The sequence below is a fragment of the Lynx rufus genome, unplaced genomic scaffold (assembly GCF_022079265.1).
Source record: "Lynx rufus isolate CCGP_SWC_20201006 ecotype Redwood Valley unplaced genomic scaffold, mLynRuf1.p SCAF_16, whole genome shotgun sequence".
NCBI lineage: Eukaryota > Metazoa > Chordata > Mammalia > Carnivora > Felidae > Lynx > Lynx rufus.
In genome coordinates, this window is record NW_025814830.1 from 38,303,736 (window position 1) to 38,318,015 (window position 14,280).

General features: G+C 53.4%; 1 protein-coding gene across 1 annotated transcript; it reads left to right on the plus strand.

The window, feature by feature from the left end:
- The first annotated feature begins 467 nt into the window (after positions 1-467).
- Positions 468-14,280, plus strand: BEAN1 (brain expressed associated with NEDD4 1). The gene is made up of 4 exons (XM_047077402.1): positions 468-489; positions 6,169-6,432; positions 12,855-13,002; positions 13,953-14,280. Exons 1-4 carry the CDS (start codon positions 468-470, stop codon positions 14,278-14,280), a joined length of 762 nt encoding a protein of 253 aa, XP_046933358.1.

Below are 14,280 nucleotides of genomic sequence, written 5' to 3' on the forward strand. Positions count from 1 at the left end.
AATAATCCATCAAACCAGAGATAAAACCTTAGTGAATGATGACAAGACAGTAAACTTGCAGAATTTAGATATGTAGAAGTACATGTGAGTTAATTTTGGTGAGTTTATTTAAGTGGCATCTTAATAATATCTTACATGGTCTCTTAATAGTGGAATAAATCACTTTCATCTTATATTTATGGAACCATGAAAGGCCTGTGGGTAGTCACTTATATTTTCCAGTTATTTTTTAATGCAGTGGTTGAAAATCTTCTAGGCAGTGGAGCACTCTCCTATTACCCCTGATATGGAAATCAGATGGAAGCAGGGCTCTTCCGTGTGGAGGGAGAGCAGTGAGCTCCATCCTGTACCAGCCTTTCCCCCTCAGCACTGGGGCACCTGTGTGGGACCTCTTGCCTTCCACAGTTTGAGAGGTTCATTTTCATCTGACTCATATCATGTCTCCACTGTCTAGAACATGTCCAGGCATGGACTACGCACTTAGTATTGGTGAGTGGATGGATGGATGAATGGATGGATGGATGGATGGATGGATGGATGGATGGATATATGGATGGATGAATGATCAAGTGAATGGTGAGTGGATGCCTAGGTAGGTAAATACATAGGAGGATGGATGATTGGTTGGCTGAGTGAATTTATAGAGGATTGATGGTAGATGACTTTATATTCCAATCTTTCTATCTACTATATTCTGCCCCACTTGTAATGCCACAAATGGCCAAATAAAAGGTTTCAGGACCCTGACATGACATTAGCTGACTTCTTATAGAGATGTATCCTCATTATAAGAAGAATCCTGTACACCAAGTAGCCTTTTCCTCACCCCCATAATCCCAACATTCAGCTGCCATCAAGATGACATCCTACAGCCTCGCCCCAGGAGCACCTCCTCCTTTCCTGAGCTCTGTTGGCACCTCACCCCTCTGTGCACCTTCCTCCCTCCTCTGATGTTGTCCTGCTGGTTTGTCCCCCAAGACCCAGCACCCCTGCATGGATGTCCCTGACCAGCCCCCGGCACTCTGACATCTCTCCATCACAGTTGCCTGGCAACCAGAGGATAGGGATCAGGAAGTGGGCTGAGAGGCCACCCTAAAAAGCAGAGAAGGAGACCCAGAAATGCCTAAGCAAGTGGGCCTCCCTTGCCGTGTCTCCTGCCCCAGCCCCTCTCCACATCCCTGCTGGGAGGCTGGGACCAGCCAAAGGCAAGCAGAGAGAAGATAGTGCCTGAATCCTCTTCTCCATATTCTGTGCAGTGACCGCACGGCCTCACCCTGGTGGTGTTAGCAGTATAGGAAGAAGTACACTGCCAAGGCCAGACTTGCCAGGGAAGTGGACCTGTGACAAATGTCTTCAGACTTTTCTGTGACAGGAGTCATCAGTCAGATTTGAGTCTGTGGCCCCCCCTTTGTCTTCTAGCCAGCCTCTCAGAGGGGGCGGGCAGGACTCTAGGTCCAAAGATGTTAGCTTAGCACCTCCAGTGTCTCAGTGCCCTTTCTTTATCACTGCTCCTTAGGTGGCTTCAGTCTGCAAAGACCACCTCCCTGTACAGTCCCCAGACAGAGGGACTGTAGAGCTGCCTGTACACTACACTCAGCAAGGACGTGATAATGATCATCAGCCTCATTTTCCCTACCCTGCATGTTCCCCAGACTGAAGCCAGCCCTGACCCCATTCCCCTGACACAGGACTGGATCTTCCTGCCCCTCCTCATACCCTCTGTGCTCACCTGGCTGCCACCACCCTCCCCACCCCTCTCAGACCCATTCACCCGCCCTGGAGGGAGGACCGTTTGAGAATAAGTGTCTCTTTGGACAGCTGGCAAGCAAGTCCAGAGAGGGCAGAGTCATGCCAAAGGTCACACAGCAAGTGAGTGATAGAACCAGGAACAGAATCCAGTTCTTCCACCTCTACCCCTACCACGTCCTGCTCTCTTCCCCTGCTCTGTGCCACTGTTTGATGAATTATTAGACATGCCTGGGTTCAAATCCCAGATCTTCCATAAAACTAGGGCAAATCTTCAGCTCACCAAGACCCAGTGTCCTCCTCTATAAATGAGGGGAACAAAGGCATCTGCACAGAGGAGAAGCAAGCCCTAGACTCAGCTCCACATCCAGGCCTGGGTCATGTAGAACCTTCTGACTCAGTTGTGGTTCCCAGTCCCAGCCCTGGACCAGAAGTCTGGAGGCAGAGGCTTCTGCCTGGCACAGCAGTGGCCATTGGACCCAGGCACCACCCCAGCCCCAGAGAGGGCTTTGGGACCCCATCTGCAGAGAGGGGGAAGAATCAGGCCTGTCTCTGAGGCCTGCTCTGGGCACATCAACTCGGAGAGGCAAAGGAACTCTCTGCAGTGGCCTTATGCCCATCAAGTGAGATCAACTGAGCCCTGCTCCATGCTCAGCTCTGCACAGTATGGGGCCGCGGGCCTCAGCCTCCTCCACCCCAGCTCTGTGCTCACATGGACCCTGACTGCAGCCTCCTCACTGGTCTCCCACTTCCCACCCTGCCCTCCTTCTGCAGCCAGAGGGCTCTCCTAAAACACTCTGAACACGCTCCTTCATCCATGTCTCTTCTTTGCCCTTGGGATAAAGGATAACTCTTGATTCGACATTCAAGATCCCTCATGGTCTGGCCAATGTCAGCCCCTCTAACCTCAGCCTCTACCTCTCTCATGATTCCTCAAATGCACCGAGCCCTCCTTGGGGGCCCCACAGTTCTTCTATGGTGGAATTTGCCAGACTGACTTACCATTGATCTGGAGCCCACCCCAGACCCAGACTCCTCAGTTAAGCCCTGATTTACTCCCCTATATGATAGCACCTCCTCCATTCCAACAATCTTCCAGTGCTTGTAAACAGCTGTAGATCCCGTGTCTGGGCTGGACAATTGGGTGAGTGATGGGAAGAAGGAAGGGCCAGTGGGTGAGTGAGAATGACTGAGAGCAGCTCATGTGGTCCACCCCCACACACTCAAGCACACAGAGCAAGCCAACTCTGACTTCCCTCCATGCCATTCAAATGGCTCCTGGGCTCCCTTTCTGTGCTGGCCTTGCCCAAAGCACTGGAGAAACCTGGTGACAAGACAGATAGGACTCACGTCCTGCCCTCCAGGGGCCCTCGGCCTACCAGGAACCAGAGCGAGTATGAGTGGAGGCTTGAGGATTGCATAGAACAGGCTGAATCTAAGTTCTGGCTCCACTTTGACTAGATCTGTGCCTCAGCTTCCCCATCTATAAACTGGGGGAAAAGACAACACCTACCTCTCAGGTTGCTGTGATGGTAAATGAGATAATGGTGCTTATAAAGGGTGTAGAGCCTGACCAGTCCTGATAGATCCTCAGTGAGAGCTACCATATCATTCACATTGTTCCTTGGTGGGGAAATTGCCCCAGGGCCCCTCATCGCAGTCCCAAGCACACCTCTGGAACAGATGCAGAGATAGAAGATATACAGAATAGAGGGCCCCTCCCCCAGCCCTCGATTGTTTGCTCCTCTTCCTGAATACCTGCTTGCTGTGATCTGTCTCTTCCCAACACGCACTGGCTCCCTTCTCTGGAATCCCGGTGTCTTATCAGCAATGTTCAGCTGTTGATATGCCTTCACGCTGGATAAGCCATAGGTCATAGCCTGCTTTGACTATAATAAAGTGATCCAGAAGCAGCAAAGCATCATTTTAGGGATAGGAGCATTTTCATTTATCAAGATCAAAAAAAAAAAAAGAAAGAAAGAAAAGAAAAGAAACGAGCTCTCAGAGCCTAGGCTGCCCACTGCCCCAGGTCCCTCTGTGGGCTATGTGACTTTGGGCAAGTTACTTAACTTGCCTGGGGCTCAGTTTCCGCACCTATTAAATTGGGGATCCCATCACAGTCCATCATGAGAATTGAGGTAATCTAGTGTGTGAGACCTACCGAGCATGGTGGGGGACACACAGTAAATGTTCCAGAGACAGTACCTACTCCTGCTGGTATGTCGAGCGGGGTGGGGGGAGGCAGCCTCTCAGGGAAGAGATGGTATTTTGAGGTACAATTTCCTTTTGATCATGGGCACTTGTAGAAGGAGCTTGGGAAGAAAGTTCAAGATAGAGGCAAAGCTTGCTTTATCCTCTGTCCTTGTGCAGCTGGTGTGCGGTGGGCAGAGAGGCAGAGGGGTGGGGCACAGGGGCTGTCAGAGAGGTCATATATATCTTGTTGATAAAATGGATGCTGTGTTTAGAAATTGGGAGACTTTCCCTCATAATTTAAAGCAGCACCTACCTCTGCTGGTCGCGGTGACTGGAAGATTAATTTCTCAACTGGCCATGCAGGCAGGCACCTGTGCCAACTGGCTCCATCTGCAGGCACGGGTGATGCCATCTCTGTGCCCAACTGGTAATGAGACAGGCACTGCCGGGGGGGGGCGGTGTTGAGGCTCTCATCTGATGCCAAGGCCGTGGAGAGAGGAGCATCCTCAAGGTGACCCTGAGGGGCCAGCACCTTGCTGCATGCTGAGGAGGACAGGCACGTGTGCACACATCCAACACTAGGGGTTCACGCTGGGCACCTGCAGCCTTGATGGGCCAGCTCTCTGGTGCCATGTCTGCCTTGAGTCATGGGTGACCAGTGTGTCCCAAGTCATGCACACACTGAACAGGACACACTGAACAGGACAGTGTGTGAACCCCATACACTTCTAGCTTCTCCAAGGAGAGCTGATACTGTGGACACTCCTAAGTCCTGCTCTTGGCTTTGGATGTGAGAGGCCACATGGTGAGGAGGAAGAGGGTGACATTGGTTGGACAGCTGGCTGGCCTGTACTTTAATGGAGAGAATATGGTAGCAGGTGGCCACTGGCTTAGCTCTAGTCCAAGCCAAAGCCCTAGCCCCCACCCAGCTCAGGAGTGGTAGCATGGGGCACTGAGGTCACACTAGATGAGTGGGGCCAAAAGCTCCATTTCATGCCCAGGTATAATCACTGTGTGGAGTGCTGTGTTGAAAAAGATGCTGAGGCTGCCTCCTGGACCAAACAGGAAACAGAACCACTGTCAGTAGCTTCTGCCACTGGCCCAGCTTGAGGGAAGAGTGGTAGGCTTGTTCCATGTCCACAGCCAAAGACTGATTCCTCCTAAACTGAGGTCACACTGGACAACTTAAGCAGATCTCTTTTGCCTGGGACACGGACAAGGCGGGGAGCCTCATTTTGCCACCTTTCATCTCTGGGTCTTGAAGAAAAATGGAAAACTTTAGCTTAGGGTAGCTAGCTGACAGCCAAGGGAATAAAAATAAGAAGCTGGAACTTCATCAAAACCTTAAGCTGTCACAACCAGTCAAGAGCAGACACAAAACCAAATTCTGTACCTTGTTGAAAGTGGGGTACTGAAGTCTCCAACTGTTACTGTTGCATCGTGGGTTTCTCCCTTCAGCCTTTGTTCCATGTATCTTAGGACTGTGTTCTTAGGTGCATATATGTTTATAATTGCTATAGCTTTCTGATGGGTTGACCCTTTGTCATAAAATGTCCCTCTCATCTCTAATGGCATTTTTTGTTTTAGATTAAAGTCTATTTTTTTCTAATATTAGTATAGCCACTCTGGGAGGCCTCCTCTGATCTGATCTGATCTGACCCCCTGACACATCTGGGTCAGTTACCACTTGATCTCCCTAGAGTGCCCTGGGTAAGGTTTCACCCCGGAGCAGGAGGCCAGCGTTAGAGGCCAACAGAGTTGGTCCTCATACTTTGACCTTCTGTGCATTCCCCACCCCTTGCCAAGACCTTGGTAAGGTTATGCTGACCTTCCAACCTCATGTCTTGGTGGAATGGAGTCCCTGTCTAGTACTGAGTCTTGGGTTCCAGCCTCAGCTCTGCCACTCATTTGCTGTGTGGCTTGGGCAAGTTCATTGCCCTCTCTGAGCTTCTCTTTTGCTATCTGTGAGTTAGCTGCGCTCTCAGGACAGAGGCTGGAAAGGAGAGGAGGGGAGGTCAGCCGCCATTGGCAGAGGCTCCCGCAGGCCACAGGACACAGCGCTGCTCCCTTCCTCCCTGGCACGAGAACAGCTAGGACACAGTCCATGGGGCGGACCCCAGACGGTCCTCCATTTATTTAGGGACAAATAACTCACAGGGCAGCATGTATGGAAGAGAAATTGTGGCAGGTTCTGTGCCTTAGTTCAGTGTCCTCTCTCTTTGTTCCCAGTAGCTCGCTACAACCGTACCAGCTATTTCTACCCCACGTTCTCAGAAAGTTCGGAGCACAGCCACCTGCTCGTGTCTCCTGTGCTGGTGGCAAGTGCAGTCATAGGTGTGGTCATCATCCTCTCCTGCATTACCATCATCGTTGGCAGCATCCGCAGGGACCGGCAGGCCCGGCTCCAGCGTCACCGCCACCGCCACCGCCGCCACCATCACCACCACCATCACCACCGCCGCCGCCGCCATCGAGAGTATGAGCAAGGCTACGGTGAGCTGCCGTCCACCCCGGGCCCAGCCTCCCATCCAGCTGTGACAACCCGTGGGGGAGGGGGCAGCCCTGTCATGGTGGGGGCGGGCAGGGTGGTTGGCAGGGCATCCAGGAGGTGGTCAGGAAGAGACCAGAGGCACTCACCAGAATGTTCTTGGGGGCCTGAGAAGTCCAGTAGTCTGCCAAGGGTGAGGCTGAAGGTCAAAGAGAGGATGTGGTGCTACTCCTCAGCCTTGGCCACTGTTGGTCCAGGCTTTACTGACAGCTGGTCCAGCTGGTGCCTGGATGGAGAGACAGATGGAGAGAGGGATGGGGGAGCAGGATGACAGGAAAGATCAGTAGGGGGTAAGGACATGGATAGGTGGGGGCACTGGGTGGGATGAGTGAGTGGATGGACCAGAAGCTGGATGGAAAGACGGATGCGTGGGTGGGATGGGGGATGGATGGCTAAATGGGAGGGTGAAAGGTGGACGAATGAAGAGATGGATGGATGGTTGGATGGGGGGTGGACAGAGGTGTGGACTGGGTGGGATGTGCGAGTGCATGGATAGAGGCGATAGGTGTGGATGGACGGAAGATGGGTAGATAGGAAGGTAGAGGGATGGGTAGTGGGGGGGTTGGATGGGTACATGAATAAGTGGATGGATGAATGATGGCATGAATTACGAGTGAATGAATCTATCCCCAGAGAACTGGCAAAATGCAAACAGAACTGGTCTGAGAGTTTCTCCATTAGGGGAATTACCCTTACACAGATTTGGTTGCAATTCTTTGGCTGACCCGTTCCAGAAGTGTCCATCTGGCCAGAAGGCCTGAACTTTTTACAGATTACAGCCACCTGACTCTGCCTTACACTTGGAAGGGGCCAGTTATCTAAAAGCCGCAGGAAGGAACTCAATCCATTCAATTCTCAGACCATTGTCAATGGCAGGAAAAAGCCTGCCCTGAGGCCTGATGGGACCTCTGCCGGACTTTGGAGGTGGTATATCCCCAGAGGCCACCATCACACTATATATACAGTAGGCAATCTGGAGGCTCCAGAGCCGTAGCAGGGCCCAAGAGCCTTCCCTCCTACAGGGCAGACAGAGCTTGAGAGAAAGAAAGAAAGGAAAAATTTAAAAACAGGTTAGATGGGATCTCATCAGCCTGGACCTTGGGAGGCCTGAAATCCACAGCCCCCTCCCAACACGCCCTGATTAGCCGGAAGCTTTGGGCCACTTCCTGTCCCTTTCCACACAGTTAACTGATTGAGGAAGGTGACACCTTTTAGGGATTAAGGATACCCACAGTTGGTGTGCTAAAGCAGGTAGGAACAGGGAGGTGGGCGCTCACTGCAGGTCTGGCCCTTCTCACGCAGAATCTCATTTAATCCTCACAGCAGTCCTGGAGGCAGCTGCTGTTTATTGCCTTCCCAACTCACAGATAAGGAAGTTGAGGTTGGGGTATTCAGGCTATTGTAACAAAAATACCATAAACTGGAAGGCTTGTAAACAAGAGAAATTTATTCCTCAGCTCTGGAGGCTGGGGACTCCCAAGATCAAAGCACCTGCAGATTTGGTATCTTGTGAGGGTCTGCCTCTGACTCATAGGGGAGCCTTCTCCCTGTGTCCTCACATGGTAGAAGGGACAAGCTAGCTCTCTGTGGTCTCAGGACACTGATCCCAACTATAAGGGGTCCACCCTCATGATGTAATCACCTCCCAAAGGCCCCACCCCCAATTAGTAGCACCTTGGAGGTTCAGATTTCAATATACAAATGGGTGAGGGGGTGGAAAGAAACATTCAGACCAAAGCAGGGTGGCTAAGTAACCTACCTAGGGTCACACAGCCAGGTGGACCCCAGATTTGAGCCCAGGTGGCCTGATCTGGATTCCTGCAGGATAATCACTGCACAGCACTGCCTTGGAGGGGCCGGTGCTCACGCCCCTGAGGGAGGTTGCTGGTGTGGGGGCAATGCCAGCAGGGGCCCTGCATGGGCTCAGGGCACTGTCTGGCAGACACACTCAAGACCTAGGGGCCCTTCAGACCTAGATGTTGCTCCTGCGGCAATGCGGTCAGGAGAAGTCAAAGAGCAGGAAGCTGGGCCTCCGGACAAGACACGGAGAGACATCACCGTGGCAGGGATGGCGCAATGGAAGAAAGATGCGGCAGGTCAATGGTTCACCCTCACTGCCCAACAATGGAGACTAAACAGAAAAGTCAGCATTAATAAAGCAGATGTCGAAAGCTCAGCCAGCCCAGTGTCCTCTAGAGTCCCCAGAAGCCAAGGACTCTCCAAGAAGCCAAGCCAGGAGCATGGCCCAGACCAGCCTGACCCTCAGGGAGGGCAGGACTCCTGCCCAGAGAATGCCCACCCCTGGCAAGGAGCCCAGGTCCCACTCTCAGCCTCCCACTATGCTGCTGGTCAGGCCCAGGATGGCCACCCTGCCAGCCTCCCATGGCCCCACTCTTGCCGTCCCTTCCTCCAGCTTGTCCCCAAGCACTTCTTTTGTGCTCCTTCCCAACTCCACTCCTTTGCACATGCCCTTCCTAGGCCGAGAATGCCATTCCCTGTACTTCCCCCACTGACAAAAGCCTGCTTGTCCTTCCAGACACAATTCAAATGTCATTTCCTTTTGGGAGCTGCTCTGGCCCCCTCATCCCTTCCAGGCAGGGTTGAATCAGCCTTCCCTGCACTTCCTTGACTTACCCACACTTCTCCCAATGCTCCTGTCATGGAATGACAGGGAAAGCAGGGCTGTGTTACATCAGGGAGAGCAGGGCCTGTGAGTAGCTCTCACCCAGCTGGGCCCATAGCCCCACACAGGATCTGGCCCAGAGAACATGCTCCACAGGCAAGGGTAAGAACGACCTCATTTCCTCCTCACGGCAAGAGCTGTGTTAGCCCATTTTAAAGACTGGGCAACCAAAGCAGCTTGTTGAACAGCCTGAAAGCACCAGGCCTGGGCCTGGTACTTAGAGCATAGGGGAGGGGCCCACGGTAGATCCCAAGCTAAAGTTTGAGAGGTCAACCTTGGCCTCGAGGAGGCAAATGGCCCTGGGGGTCACAGGGCCAGTGCCACACAAGCAAGGCCCTGGCCCTGATCTCTGGAGTAGGTGGGTTGACGGCAGGTTAGAGCCAGGCCAAGTCTGGGGACAGGCCTCTGCTGCCGTGTGCTGACAGACAGCAGCCCAGCGTCCCTGTCACGATGGGTACCCATTTTGGGGGCTCCCGCCTCCCTGCCCCACTTCTCTTCTCAGCTCTTGCCTTGGCACCTCCCTGGGGCCCCAGTGGGGAGCCCAGAGGCACTGATGCCCCCCCACAGCTTCCTCCGGCCTTCTGGAGGGAACACAGAGGCAGCCAGGAGCCTTGGAAAGATGCCAAGGAGGAGAAGGAAGCCTGCTGTGGTGCGCAGCTGTGGGGAGAACAAAATAGCAGAGCACCCACAAGCCTCCACCTGTTGGCACTGGGGGCCCCTCTGTCCTACAGACACCCCCTCCCCCTGGTGCTAGTGATCGAGGCTCTCCTGGTCTCACTCCTGCCACGCTGCCTGCTCCTTCTCAGACTTCTTTGTAGATTCCCATTCTCTGAGGAGAGGAATGTCAAGGTCCCTCAGAGCCCAACCCTTGGCCCTGGGCCCTCTAGAGAGGGCCCTCCCCGCTCCATCTCAGCCACCTGCCAGCTTCTAGCACCACCCATCAGCCTCGGCCAGGCCCCCCCCCCCAGGTATCTCTCCTTGAGGGCTTATGGGCCCCTCAGACCCCAGATTCCAAAATGGCCTTCAACTTCTACATCCCACTGTACAACCTCGGGGAAGTTGTTCAACCACTCACTGTGCACCACAGGTGAGTCATCTATATGATGGGTGGGTACACAGGGATCCTGAACTGTGGACACTTCCATCCTCCGCTCGACACCCCTCAGTGGCTCCCCACTGCCCTCAGGACCAAGCTGGCCCTCCTCCGCCTATCCACAGGACCCTCCTGCAGTCTGGCCAGGCACAGAAAGAGGAGCCAATAAATGACTGAGAATGAATGAATGAATGAATGAATGAATGAATGAATGAAACCCTATTTCCATAAGATGGAAAGATCTTGCGTTTTAGGAGACAGATCTGCTCTCCTCTTACTTGCTGGGGTTTGGAGAAAGTGGCCCCACCTCTCAGTTTCTACGTCTGAGAGCAGGAGATGGCCACCGTGCCCCCACGGTTGTGAAGGTGAGTGTGGTCATGAGGATAGCACACAGGAGGTGCCCATGGATGTAAATTCCTGCTCCCCACTCCCAGGCTTGTCAAGGGATGTGCACTGGGGTTTGGGCTAAATCATGAACCAAGGTGTTTCTTACTTTTGGTAAAGAAAGGGATAAGGGGTGTCACTTTCCATGAGGGGGTTAGGGGGGGCTTCTGGAGGCCTGGACCATCTGGATCTGTGCTGACATGGAAGATGGGGAAGGAGAAATTACTAAGAAAGTAATTTGGGGAGTTCAAATGAGGGGTCAGGGGAGTCTTTCCAACTGTTCCTCAGGAGCTCTGTTGGGAGTGAGCTGGGTCATTTTGGGATTTGGGGTCTGAGCTAGGTGAGCGCCTCAGAGCAGTCCCAGTCTCCCTAAGTTACTGAGCCCCCAGGATGCCCAAGAAAAGCAGCCAAGGAGAGAGGCGAACGAACCGCAGTGTGGCTTGGCCTTATCAGCTCTTAGGCCTACCTACCAGGGCCACTCCCACTTGGTTCCAGGGACCGGCCTCTGCCTTCCTAGGTTTGGACAGCCACAACCCCCTGCATGGTGGAGGGGGCCCTCCCCGGCACCGGAGCCCCAAGGCCTAGGCTCCACTTCAGTCTTCACCTTGTTTCATGCTTCCTTCTTTCCCGAGTTTCTTCTTCAAATTCTTCCAGAAATTCTCACCCTTCAGCTGCTGCCCTAAAGGGAAACAAATCTCATTTCAGCTCCTTTTTATAGCATGTGTTATTGGGTACCTTTTCCCTAGTACAAAAGTAATATGTGTTCACCATGGAAAATTTTAAAATACATAAAATCTAAAGAAGAAAATAAGGGTCACAATCTTGTCGTCAAGACAGAGCCACTGTTAATGTGTTTGGAATATTCTCTTCTGAGAGCTTTCTCGATGTCAGTAGATAACCTTGGGATTACATCTGCAGATAGAGTTTCACGTCCAGATTTTTCTACTCACCATGGTATCATGAGTGGGAAAAAGAAATTAGGGAAGAAAGAGCAGTCTTTATGGTTATACAGACTGCGCAGGAATTCCAGCTCCATGACCCTGAACCTCAGCTTTTTAGTCTGCCTGTAGAATGGGGACGGGCAGTGCTGCTGATCCAAAAGAAAGGTCATGAGCCCCACCCCGGACAGATAAGCCCCACCCCTGGTGTTGAGTCCTGCTCTCTGAGGGGAGGAGCCATCTGAGAGCCCACTGTGGGCAGGGGACTTCATGCCTCAGTCGTCTTTGCAGCTCCCACTGTCCCATAGCCCCTGCTAGAACTGTCAGAAACGGGGCGATGGAGAGCTGAGAGTGAGGAGACAGGATATCCAGCTGCCCTCTGGCCCTACCAATAATTTGCTTTGTGGCCTCTGGCAAGTCACTGAGCCTCTCTGAACCACACTGGTAGAATGAGAAGATTGTGCTCTATCAGCACTTCCTAAGCAGTGTTACTAGATCTAAGAAAAGAAGATTCTGTCGTCAGATGTTGCATAAGCACAGTCAAATGTGTTTCTCAGCTGCAGGACTTCTCAGAGCCTTTGATGTGCTGATATATGTGATGTGTACACACACACGCACGCACGCACAGAAGAGAATGCAGTATATGGAGCCATTAGAAATCACAGAAGCACCTTTTCTCTTGGATAATTGCAGTGAATGATGTGTGCAGGGAGTAGGGAGGCCTGACCCCAGAGACCTCTGTAGCCCTCACTCCCTAACTCTCCAGTTTCATGCCCAGCCTTTCTCCATAGTTCAAAGCTTCCGTTTCACACCACACTCTTCTTTCTAATCTCCTTCCTTGGCTCAAGCTGGTCTGTTCCCTCTGCCTTGCTTGTCCCCCTTTTCTTGGCTAATTCCTAGATAAGACTCAGCTTTAGGAGCCCCTCCTCCAGGAAGCCCTCCCCAACCTCCAGGCTGGGTCGGCCCATCTCTGCCACAGGACTGGTACTGCATCTATCAAATCTCATGACACACTGCTCAGTACGGAGCTGTCCCCAGGCCAGGCTGCTTACCACCCTGGGAGCCCCACTTTCTCTCTGAGACCCCAAGCCCAGTGCAGCATCAGTGCTCACATTCTGGGGCTATCTCTGAGAGGATGGTAGGCAGCTGTGCTTGGTGAGGGACCAGGCAGTGAGCTGGAGAAAACAGAGTCTCAGTGGCCTCAGGTAGACACGTAAGGACCTCCCTGGCCCCGGCCTAAAGCCCAGGCTGACTGTCTGTCCTCTGCAGTGTCTGATGGGACCTACAGCCGCTCGAGCCACAGGATTCGCTACAGCTGCAGCCCTGTCGAAGACTGGTCCCCGCCCTTAGATCTCAGCTCTGATGGGGACGTGGATGTCACAGTGCTTCGAGACCTGTACCCAGATTCTCCCCCAGGGTAAGCAGGCCACTTGAAGGAGGAGGCCATGAGAGGGAGGGCCATTGGGTGTGAATCCCAGCCACCAAGGGAAATAGCAACACTTCCCCCAAATGGTGTAAATGCAGAAAATATCTTCTCAGTGGGTGTGGCCATCTACTGACCAAGCAGGTCCCAGTGGGGCAGATAGACTCAACAGATGTCACCACAAGACACTAGAGAAGGAAGAGAAAGGTTCAGCTCCTTCAGACTGGGGTCGAGAGTAGAGGGTCCAGGCCCCAGCCCCTTACTATGCACCCAAAGCCCAAATCACACCCACTGGGTCAGGGGTCATTATGTCTAAACTGCACCTGTGGCCATGAGGTGGGACTGTCCCATTGGGGGATTCTTCTCTGGGGGGGGGAGCTTTGGATTCTCCCTGCCCCCCTCGGGCAGATCACCCACAGGTTAGTATTTGAAAAAAGAAGAGAGGTCAGGTCCTCCATCACCTCCCTACCAGGAGACCCCTCAGGCCCCAGAAACAGCCATATACCCCCATCACCCTTTACCCCCTGGGGGGCAGTGGGTGCTTTTGTGGCCCTGCAGCTTCGGGTCTGGAAGGGCCACTTTGGGGTGACTTGAGACCCAAGAGGGTCAGGCAGCCCGAGGTTGCTCCCACTAGCACTGCTCACACTGGAAGATGCTCCATCAGCAGGGCACGGTTGTTCTGAGCAGTCTGAGACCCAGGGTTCGGTGACAGGCCCCCCCCATATCCACACAAGTTCAGGACCAGAATCCGGCCTCAGTGGTTCTGGGGTGCCTTTCCTGGGGGAGTTGAGGGTTTCATTAGAGCCGGCATGGCAGAGGCCTGGCTTGGTCCACACCAGGGCAGCTGTCCCTGCTGATGGGCTCCCGGCCCTTGGGGAAAGACATCTGCACCTGCCCCTAAGGCCAGGTTCCGCAGGGCCCTGAGGGAACCTCTTCTCTTGTAGTTATGAGGAGTGTATGGGGCCAGGTGCCACCCAGCTGTACATCCCCACGGATGCACCACCACCCTACTCGCTGACCGACTCCTACCCCGTGCTGGATGGCATCATCGATATGGGCGGTGGCCGTCACCAGCAGGCACAGAGGATCCTGGGCCAGGGTGGCCTCCGCACCGTCTCCATGGATACCCTGCCCCCTTATGAGGCTGTGTGTGGGGTCAACCCCCCATCAGGTCTGCTGCCGCTGCCAGGACCAGAACCAGGGCCAAGGAGCCCCCAGGGCTCACCCATCACAACCTGGGCCCTGGTCTCTGGCCCAGAAAGGATTCTGTGA

Bases quoted from the DNA above. Each gene is read 5' to 3' on its own strand.
- BEAN1 (XM_047077402.1), top strand. From the start codon at position 468: ATGGACTACGCACTTAGTATTG. The intron at 6,433-12,854 runs GTGAGCTGCCGT...TGTCCTCTGCAG, and splicing joins AGAGTATGAGCAAGGCTACG to TGTCTGATGGGACCTACAGC. The intron at 13,003-13,952 runs GTAAGCAGGCCA...CTTCTCTTGTAG, and splicing joins TACCCAGATTCTCCCCCAGG to TTATGAGGAGTGTATGGGGC.